The 11453-nt window shown below is 39.5% G+C and overlaps 1 protein-coding gene across 11 annotated transcripts in view; it reads right to left on the reverse strand.

Annotated features, from left to right (window-relative positions):
• LOC128878681 (voltage-dependent L-type calcium channel subunit beta-2) overlaps positions 1 to 10041 on the reverse strand; it is a 168977-nt gene extending 158936 nt beyond the window's left edge. For 3 of the 11 annotated variants that reach the window (XR_008457465.1, XR_008457463.1, XM_054127077.1), the window contains exons 1-2: positions 9748 to 10038; positions 4327 to 4992 (exon numbers count right to left, since the gene is read on the reverse strand). Coding sequence is in view for 7 of the 11 variants with exons in the window: in XM_054127077.1 (XP_053983052.1) it covers positions 4327 to 4527 (201 nt within the window). In the remaining 4 variants the exon portion in view is untranslated. Of the gene's footprint in view, positions 1 to 4326; positions 4993 to 6433; positions 6567 to 8595; positions 8903 to 9026; positions 9181 to 9747 lie in introns of those variants that run through there. The other 8 variants (XR_008457464.1, XM_054127081.1, XR_008457466.1 and 5 more) reach the window with 7 other exon arrangements.
• Positions 10042 to 11453: the final 1412 nt, after the last annotated feature.

Consider the following 11453-nt stretch of genomic DNA (forward strand, 5'->3'; position numbering starts at 1 on the left):
AACGACTATTGAGAGGTCTCAAATTTGCATTGTCGAGACAAAAATAGGACAATACGCAAACCCTTGCAGTTCCGTGTACGTATACAGTGATGTGTAGCTGTGTGAGTGCGTACGAGCACATACAAGGCATAGGAGTCTACTCACTTAAAGGCTACCGTTTGACGAGTGGACCAAACTGCTCTAATCGCCCCTCCAGCAAATGCTGATAGTAAAACACTATCTCTGCAAAACTTGTTTGGATGTAGCCGTCAAACACTACCCGGAACAATTAAAAAGTTTCGTATCTGTTGTTTTAAACGAGGGCATCGTTTTTTTAACGATGCACAGTGGTTCATTTGACCCGAAGACCCGAACAAAATATAAGGAATGTTCTGATTTGTATGAAATTTCGTATAGCGGGATTTTTCGGTCCGCTAATTACGAATCTGAAATCAAAATGACATGCGGTTAAGCTTTGTGATCATAATGAAACTGAATTTGGTTCCAACCACGTCCAACTACAGTTTTTAAAGCTATTTGAATTAGAAACGACACGAGCGGTAGCGTGACCCAAACGTTTGTATGTTGGCGCTTGCTATTAAAGCCTTCGATTTTTTACAGGAATTTTAATAATCCTTTCTTATGAAGTAAATGAAATGTTAAACTAATAACAAAAATTGCTGTTGTTCATTTTTCATAATTTTTTTTTATGGATAATAAACATATGAAATTTGTCTATTTTTTACACGATGGACACAATAACTTGACATTGGATTAATGTCACAATGACATGACAAGCATTCGGGATACGAATGGTAGAGGCATTAGTTAGGTACCAACATCGTCAAGTATTTCGTATTGAAAAGTAACCATAATGTACGTTACAATGTATAGTCTACTCCTGAAGAGGTTAAAATCCATCCACATCGACCTTGGGTACGAAACGCGTTCCAGTTTCCCCTCTAGAACGCAACGCGCCCATTTTCATTGAGGATATACTAAAAAAAAAGGAGGAAAGAGTCCGCGTTCCAAAGAGACTCGATTCCATTTTCCACCCCATCTGTCTCATTAGCACTTCTGACCCTCGAGAGGTGGGTACAGGGCTGCGTTGGCGAGAAAGGAAGCCAGAGCTGAATGCAGCTGCAAATGAGAGGCACCGACGATGCAGCGACCGTTTCCACGGAACTAGCCCCTATGAAAGATGCAGAAGCGCTAAATGAAGACCGCGGTCACTGGGTACCGTGGATATATCAGGAGCTACGTGCAACTAGGGCGAGAGACCGCTTTGATCAACGCCCGTCCATCTTTCATTTTCTTGCGTTCACCGGTTCGTTTCGTCGCATTCAATTCTTTCAGCCGCGGGCTGGAATAGATTAGGCGACTTTCCCTGCGTGAACTAGTTTCCTGGAATACTTCTCTTCCCGCCGAAATAGCGTTCTCCCCGAATTTGGTGATCGATTAACGGTCACAGGTCAGTGAATTAAGAGGTCACCCTAGTGCGACGATTACAAAAAATAGAAATATTTTCGTTGCATTTTCTTACAGTTTAATATGTTAGAAATGTAATTCCAAAAGGACTAAGAATAAAAAAAACTGACAAAGTTATAGGCCTTGAAATAAAGCGGCGAACAGAGAACAGTCGCGCGCAGGTAGAAACAAAACGCTTTTCCTGAAGACTCGTATATTCAAGACTTGATATCTCAAAAAAATTGAAGTTTTACGACTTAAAAAACTGACTACATTTTTGCCACCTCTTTTTCAAACGCCACCATTTTGTAATTCTTCGATACCTTTTTTTTATTCCAGTTCAGACCATAACAACACTCATATACATATGTAGATTAAGAATCCTTTTATTTCGTGTAATTTGGATAATTGCTTGACTGTAATCAAGTCTGCCATGCGGACAAATTTTTTTAAGGCACTCTGGTTGATCCATGACAAACCCGAAATATAGCAAATATTTTTACTTGACAATATTTGAGAATATGCGTTAAATATATATTAATATACAGACATTAATATGCAACATGTGAGAACGCCGGAGTAAAATCGAACATCTTCAAGAACTTCTGAATCGAGTCAGATTCTGGTCCGATCACGGGGAAAATTGTGAAAGAACTGCCCCATAAAGTCTATAGATAGGATGAATTTCGTCTTGAAAATTTTAACGATCGAGAAGCATGAACTCGAGAAAAATGGTCGGCTGCTGCCGTACAATATTGCGCAATACAACGCGGAAGAAACATTAAAAAAGAAATATTCCGAGTATCGTACTGCACACGAAACGGTTGCTCCCTCCGAAGCTCTACGTAAAGCATCTTATACACGTGAATATTGCTTCCTCAGAAATTCATACCTGACAGAGCTTTGTGCAACATCTATCACTCGTTGTATCTGTATGCAGTGCCATAAAGGTAGATGCGAATGCCGTTGAAAAGTTCCATAAAGATGAATTTCTACGAGAAGGACGAAGTTTCCATCCACTTCTTCTTCCTTACTGTTTGACTAATTGTACGATAAGCGCGAGACGAGCTACTTCAAAACCTCCAAACCAGTAATTGCCCCGAAGTTGAACTAACTTTTCAAAATTCCCAAAGTGTTCAAAATTGGTCGGAGAAGATAACGTTGAACTGTACAGTAACCCCAAGAAATATTCCCCTAACTGTTGACTTCAAACTTACAAGAGGGTTGTCAAAATTGGACCGTGGCCTGCATTGAACCACAACTACTCGTATTACGGATATATTTCTTGTTCCTTGATTACCAACGTGTATACACTGATTGTGAATAATAACACAACTTATTTAGTTTCAACGGTCTTTAATTATCGAGTAATAAAAATCTGCGTTTGCTTGAAATTAAAGAAATCGATAGTAAACTAATACGTGCACAGCCATTCTTGTGTAAGTATTAGCATATTTCATTGTCAACTTAGGAAGTAAAAGTAATCAGTTTATACCCTGCTTGACTTAATTCCCTTACTCGTTCCTAACATATACATGTAACTGTTGTTTAATTTGACAATGAAATTGTCTTAAGGGTTGAAATATCCCCCCAAAGAAAATGTAAATTTCCATGTTATCTTAAATTTCGATGAAAATATATAGAAGAACGAGTTTCATTTAAAGTTTTACAATTTTTCATATCTTACGATAGGATGAAAAAGTGTACAAAATGTGTGATCTGATCAAGTTTTCACTCATAGTAAAGCACGCTGATGAAAAGATGAAACCTGAGGGAATCCAGACCACTGACTAGTTTATGTACTGAACGACCTACTTAACTTAAGTACCTAAATATCTCCATTGGATGGAGATTTGGAAAATTTGGTTAAAGGAGTAATGATTGCCAAAACATTTTCCTCCATGTCACCTTTTCCAATATTTCCTGTCTTTCAATTGCATTTACGTTGGAAGAAATTGTTAGAACTTTTTCAATAATTATTATTTTCTTCAAATTAATTTGGATAAAAGAGGTAAAATACTTTTCTATATCATAATTCATACTTTTGGATGTGCAATTATCTGTAGTTGTATTGCTTCTTTTTTTCAAATTTCATTTCTTTGTTCACGCAAAAGAAAAAATATTTAATTAAATTATATATTGATCATTTGGGTCCAATACCCTTTGGCCATCTTTCTAATGATAGCGTAATTTCATGTTCATAAAAGCTCTGATCTTTATTCAACAAAAACTGATCTAAATGATTCTTGACATTATCACTTAAAGTAAATTTTTCTCTATAAGAAAAACTGTACAGATTAGAACAAATAACGATGGAACGCATAAGATAAATAATTACACTGAATCAACTAAAATTGTCAAAATATGTAGTGATTATACTGCGAGTGCTTACTCAAATTTATATTTGCACACAGCCAGATGAAGAATCGAAATTGAAACGAAAGCATATCTTGCTTTCCCACATTTGCCATAAATACGTAAACATTTGCAATCTAGTAAAGATTGAAAGAGTTCAGAGTGAAAATCGCTGATTAAAAGTACCAATTATCATTCTGCTGGACCAAATACGAAATTTCTTTGCAAACTACAAAATACATCGCCCTGGGTTTCATAAATTGAAATAGATAATGCAAGTGCAAAGACGACTTTATTCGTGACCGGTCAACGATGTGTAAGCAAAAATTGTTGTCGATCATAACATAGACCTTTCGTACCAAACATTTTTCCTCGTTCATCAACCACAGCAACGGAGACATACAGTTATAAAGTTAAGTGGGGCACACGCTGCATGGTTCCGGATGCCCCTCGGGTGTCATCTTCTGGTCGACGTGCACTACCGCGCAGGTCATCTCGTTTCACAGGCAAATAAATAAGACTCACCGGATTGTTGGTGAGTGCCGAGGTGGACGCAGCGGTGGGATGGTGATCGTAATCCAGGTACTCGTCCCGATGGTGCCTCACAGAACCGTGTCTCTCCCTATCGTCCCTGACGAGATCCCGAAGGTCCCTGCGGAGGTCGCGCTGTTCTAGGAGGTCGCAACGGCTCACGTGGTCCCGTTCACCGCGAAGCTGTCTCGACATCGCCGTCGGCTCCTCCTCCTCCGAGTCGAGCAGCAGCTGCTCGGCTCCGCCGCCACCACCGCCGCCGCCGCCTCCGCCACCTCCAGCACCACCTCCGCGTCGGGCGGGATAACGCCGGGGGTCACACCATCCTACCTCCTCCTCCGCCCCTCCGGCGACCTCGCCGCGGGGCAACCGAGCCGTGCCTGGGGCCCTCACGACCGATCTGCCACGAACCTCCTGCCCCCGCGGCCCCCCGGGGGGCTCCACCACATCACACCCGAACGCTACGCTTCGCGGACCCCTCACGATCCAGCTTTTCTGCTTTCGCTACCCTCTTGCACTCGATCCCTTACCGCGACGGTGTGCCCTCTCGAGAGGAGACTTCTCCGCTGGCGGGGGGCGGGGACGGAGCGACGATGGACAAACGGAAGCAGCGCGAGACCGGCGGCTGGAGTAGATGAGCTCGGAGAAAGGCTCGAGTGTCTGTAAACAGAAATCGAGATAGCGTTAGCGCCATCGGTTCCTATCCATTTAGAGCCGTCAACCGCATCTCGACTGAATTTTCGGATTCTTTGTTATTCGTGGAATGCCCAGCCGGAGCTCTATTGTCCCTGAAGTATCGCGTTACTTTCTCGTGTTTATGTCTTTCGCGAAGAGCGAAAGTGATGAATTGTGATTTATTATACGCTGCTCGTCAAAAAATTCGAGACACTTTTTCAAAACGTCATAAATGTGAGAGTTTTCAACCGATCTTCGAGAAACTTCGTGAGGCTTAGTTTTGAAGTGTCTTCTGAGTGTGTGCAAAGTTGTGTTAACGAGGATTGATGAGGAAGGGTTAATTGAAAAATCAGATTTTTTGAATCACGCTTTCGTCCAGCAAGTGGGCCAGACGAAATCAGCGTTCAAGAGCGAAGCGGTACGTTACCAAGAAGCTGCAGTCGTACGTGTTCAAACCAGACCGGACTCCAATAGAACGTGGGCTGACCACGTACGGATGCAGGCCCTCGAGTGTCTCGAATTTTTTGACGAGCAGTGTAAATGATGTTGATATATAATGATCTAAGTTATCATTTTGATTATAAGAAGTGATTGATAATCAAATTTTCATTCATCCTTTCTAATAATTCCAAACTCAAACAGCTATATTCCGTGATCGATTGACATCAATCGAAACTTGTCGCGCAAACTACGAGATATCTCGTAATTGACAGTGAATGGGTGAAGCTACAAAGCTGTAAGCAATATAAGTAAAGGTAAAGTATTTTCCAAAAGTGGCAGCAGAATCTTGTTTTCTAATTAAATAAAAATGGTATGAAATATATCTCAGATTTTCATTTTAAACACAAACGCCGCACTGGTTCCTACGGATCGACACTGAGGTTACCGGAAAATCCACGTCTTGGAACATAGCATAGAATATTCAGGAGCAGAAAAAAAATGAATAAATTTATCATTTTTGCAAACAAAGTTAGCGTTAAAAATTGTTACATATATTCTAAATAAATCATTTTCTCACATAACAGAAGTGTATTTTCATTTTTCCTACAAAAAACGTTAATACTAGACAGTTTTAATACGTGTGAAATAAGGGATCCGACTTTGGAACACTTTTTCTGAACCACCATTTTTCACTCTTCTTCGTAAATCTGAAAATCTTTTTCACTGTAACTTTTTACATGTATACTGCCAAATTAGGCTTTTAGATGATTGATCAAAGAATCTTTAGTCATTGAAAATTTAATTTTATCATCCATATTAGGAAAATTATACAAAAACAACAAATTGGGAGTTCGACTTTGGTCACTTTCCTCTAAGTAGTGACTTCGCGGAAAATTGTAAACATTCCAAACACAATGGAATATGTTAACGATGGAATTTGAATTCGATATCCCGAAGCTAAAATATACCACAGATGTATCCTTACACAGCCGACAAAACCGTTTTGTAAACGCGGCCAGGTGGAGAGAAACGAGCCTATAGCTTCCGCAGCCTTTGGTACACGACACAACACTGCCGCAACCACGTAAGATGTAAATTCAATTTTAACGCTATTACCATACGCCGCCGAGGATAATTCAATTTAATTTTAGTGAACCAAGCAATTTCGACACAGCGACGTGTGCCACATTGTTGTCTTTGCCTTGTGTACAAATCAACGACGTTACGTAGACGACCCTGAAAGTTTACTTTTCTTTTATATTCGTGTTTGTGATATTGTTCGTGTAATTAACTAATGGTATCAGAGTCTAACGAATTATGAGACGCAACTTCTTACTTTCCACATAGAAAACGTAGCGTTTCCTATTGGACAATATTTTGTTCTATCGTTGTTTTTTACTTGTACAATCTATATTGTGTGATTCGTAACACGTCTACGTATGTAGACATAATGTGTTTTATAGACTTGTCCAAAAAACTGATAAAATTGTGTAATTTTTGTATTTTTCTAGCATATGTACATATATTTGTTATGCGCAAATATTTCCAAAAATGATTTAAATACATCTTAAAAGTAATTCAGTCTAATACAAAACAAGTTAAACGAACGTTTGATCTAGTTTACTAATTAAAAAAAATATATATTAAACGAAACCATGATTTTTTTATTTTCCGTCATTGTATATTCATCATCAAGCATTTTTGTTCGTAACAGAATGTTTCCTGTTCTCGTATTTTTTTTTATTTTCAGATGGTTTACATTCGCTAAATTGTCTGAATATTTTTGAATCGTATACTTTCATTTTAATTTTACCAGGTAATATTCAATATGTTATGTCGGAATGTACTAATAATAACAATAAAAATTTAATTTATTCAAGATGCCGCAATAAGCGCAATTAAAACTTGCATATTTATATGTTTAAAAATAACTTTATACTCGGTCATAAATATTATAATTGATGTTTCTCGAATTAGAGCAATTATATACGTTTCCAATTTATGGTTTTAGTTCGTCATTATCGATACTGAAATTGTTTATAATTATGTTAGAGCGATACGGTTCAATTTCAACGCTCGAGTTCTTTTTCAGAGCGTAATCGGAAATTATAACGAAGTTCCTCTATACCTTAATGATTATTTTCATGCACACCACACAACAAAAAAATATTAATTTTCATAGTATGTTAACTATGAAAAATATACCAAATTTTTATTTTCTAGTAAAAATGCTGGGAACCACTGGTAGTTGCATGTTGAAAAGTGTCAATTATGATGTAACAAATATTTCTCTACATTTCTTTGAAAAATGTTAATTATAGGAAAAGTTGTAACAGTATTTTTCGCCGCGAAGCCAAAGTATTAATTTACTTCTTTGACCTGCACCACTATGATCCTCCAGCCCTCTGCATGACTCGACAACTACATCAGAGCGTAAGTTAATAAAGGGTTTTTCAATCAGGACAATATGTTTTTAACATACTACTTGCCATTTGTGTTCAGTATACTCTGACAATTCATCATGGGAAGATACACACTTCAACAATGATTGGTAATTATAAAAACATTGAAATAAAGTAAAGATTCTTTTGCAAATACTCAACGTAAACTTTGAGAAAATTATGGTTGCATAATTGACCTAATATGCTTGCTATTCGTAATTACAAAATTCGAGAAGGATTTTCCTCTTCATGGCACTAAACACAAAATATAGAATAAAAGAAGAGAATATTGATGCTGTAAAAGATAGTGTTGCAGGTGATGCAAAATTTATCAGTTTTTGGTCTCTCTCAACAATTAAGTTTTTCAACGACATATTTTGAAAACTGATTTGTGTTGGCACATTTATTATATTTTGTTGATCCAAGAATTGAAGCCACTGGACTCTAGAACAAATTCATCCTAATTTTGATAAAAAAATTGTTTTCTGATGAAGCTCATTTTTGAAACTCACAAACACTGAACGAATTAAAAATACACATCGAACACTGGATTCCTGAAGTTAAAGCCGATATATTGAACCAAGTGACTGAAAATTAGGTTCATTGTGTTTTTTAAACAATGTCAAGATGAACATTTAAATGATATCAAATTCCATACATAATTCTCATGTATTTTATGTCGAAATAAAAAAAAAACGTGTCCTACCTTGAACGGTTGTTTTATTTCATTTTAATACGATATCGTTCTTATTGAAAAACCCTTTATAAGTTCTTCGTAATCGTAAGACGCGAGACAGGTCTTTATATAACGCGAATCATTTCTCAACCGCGAGAGTAGATTTCCTATGATCGAACCGTACGTCGACGACGTCACTGCAGGAACAATTATTTCCGTATCGCGATTAAAAATTGAAGGGATTCGGTTTCATAAACGTTTCATACAAGCAAAACCCGGCCACACGGTATCCGTGACGATCGTTACGACGATAATAAGGTCGGTCCGGATTCGGCGAATCGATTGCCATTAATTAACCCCTCCGGAAGACACCTCTATCCGTTGATAACGATATACGCGATGCTCTCTCTGCCAAGGTCAAACACGAACATTCGAAAGTTATGGCAGCTCTGCACCGTTACCTTGAGAGCTTCCGCGGAAAGTGAGACGCGGGAGGGGCGAACATTAACCGTGAACGTTTAGGGACACCAGCGAGCGCGTAAACGTCCGCAGCGAAAGAACCGACGCGTTAACTGGCGTGAAATCAAAGTGATAAACCGGTGCGTAAAGCCATCCCTGCCGTTCCAATCTTCCGTAGGGGAGAGGGTGGCAACGAAGCTCACCCCAAGGTGGGGCGAGTTGAGGTTAGGTCACGCCGCAGACCGCGAATGTAGGGTTGTGGGTCGCGCCCGGTTGAGCTCAGCTGCGCTGCGACCTAAAAGGGTTGCGGCTCGTCGCTGATCGGACGCGACAGAGAACCTCGACCATTACCATTCCCATTACTGCCCTATGAAAAACACCCTAATCGTCCTTCCGATCATCCTTCTCTCTGTTAGATCATTTTTAAATCGCCTCATGCCTCGTCGCCGAGCTGTTACACAGGAGGGGACATGTTACGTGGCAGTAGAATGAACCATCGATAATCAGACCGCGTCGGTCGCATAACCGCTTCTGGTATCGTAACGGTGGCGTTTTTTTTTTTTCAAAATAATTGAATTCTTTAGGGTTGGAATTTGTGGAGCGGACGGGATCGCTCCGCCCCGTTTCATCGAGAACGCGATTCAAATTGACGAGTATTCGTGTGGGAAACGGTGGGTCGATCGTCGAGGAACCCGCGGGACGTAATCGTCGCCTGAAACTTACTCGAATTTCTGTTTCGACCTGGTGTCCTCGTACCGCGACCTTTCCAGTCAAGAGACGAACACACCACTCGTGATCACTTTCGCGCGCGACTCGCGATCATCGAGATTCGAGCTCGATGTATTGCGGTTTGCCGACGTTACGGGTTGCTCGCGACGGGAACTGATTTCCGCGTGGACGATCAGCGGGCAAGAAAGTGTCCACGACGTCGAAACGACGGTTGACGGTTGGGGCCGTGCTCGCGTCGACGGCTGCTGCTACCGCGGCTCGCGCTACCTCGGCCGATTTCGCACACCCTCGTCCAACGTCGACGATGCTCGGCTCCTTGTATCGTGACGTCGCGCGGGGACGCGAAAATCCCGGCGGTGTTTGGTATCGATCGCATGCGCCAGCGCACGCGAGCACCGCTGCGGCGCGTCAACACGCGCCTTTCTCGACTGGCGTGAGGGTTGCCCGACACGTGGCTCCGTTTCCGCCTAACAATTGTTTTTCTCTTAATCCGAGAACAACGTTTCTCAAACTCCGCTTCGCGAGGCCAAACGATTTTCCTAACTCATCCCGTACGGTATACAGCTCGCCCAACATGGTTCCTATTATTGCTCTTCGATCAAGGAATAAAAAGATATTGTTGGACGCATTATAGTAACTAGAATGTGATGAGGAAAATATTAAAATTGATCTCAGCTTCTTTTTAACATTAACAATACGCAGCAAAAAAAGTGTAAAAATCATTCTCCCCGAATTCAACATTTGGCATTTTGTTTGCACACGTATTCTTACATTGTATTAGAGTATTCAATGTTCCAATCGAAGCCAATGTTCATTATTATCCGTTATAAAAAATTGCTATTTTAGACAATTATTATTAGATCTAAAGAAGACTCGGAGGAAGACAGAAAAAAAACAAAGTTCCTTTAATTTCCTTGGCTGACTCTACCAAGCAATTATTTTATCAAAATAGATTAAGCAAAATTGACCAAAATCTGACGTGACCGTACACTGGGCTTAGAGTCAGTCCCGTTTTCTCTTAGTGAATTCGATTCAGAAGGGAGTCAAGAGTCATCGTTTAAACTACTCCTCTCATTAATACATACATTATTGACAAAGCCAACTGAATACGATTTTTCATGAAACCATTTTTCTCCTTATAGTAGAGATTTTGATGAAATGGGTTTTTCGTATTAAATATGAAATAAAATGTCATAAATCTGTTAAATCCTACTACAGAAGAGATTTTTTCATATTTCTGTCTTTTTGAGAATAGCTTGACACATGAGATTGGTCACAGATGACCAAGAATTCAGTCTTTGCGGATCCTTTGATCGATAAAGATCTCGCGATTTCCTCTCCATTTTTGAACCATTGCTGATCAGTTCTGGCTGCTGATGACCAAAGATAATCATTACTGCCCTATTACTGCCCATTGCTCGCCACTGATGAGCATTATCAAAAACTAATTTTCTTTACTCTCCATATATGATTGCGTTGATTTATTTCATTTGTACTTATATTTCATTTTACTTAATCGTGTTTGTACATTATTTTCTCAATATTACGTTTTCTTCATTTCATCAGTTTTGCATGAAACGAAAAGAATGCATGGAGTTTCGAACATTCTAATACAATCTAAGAATATGAATGCAAACGAAATGACAAATATTGTTGGAGAACGGTTCTTACACTTTTTTTGATTCTGTGTATCGTTAATT

The sequence above is a fragment of the Hylaeus volcanicus genome, chromosome 6 (assembly GCF_026283585.1).
Source record: "Hylaeus volcanicus isolate JK05 chromosome 6, UHH_iyHylVolc1.0_haploid, whole genome shotgun sequence".
NCBI classification, from domain to species: Eukaryota; Metazoa; Arthropoda; class Insecta; order Hymenoptera; family Colletidae; genus Hylaeus; species Hylaeus volcanicus.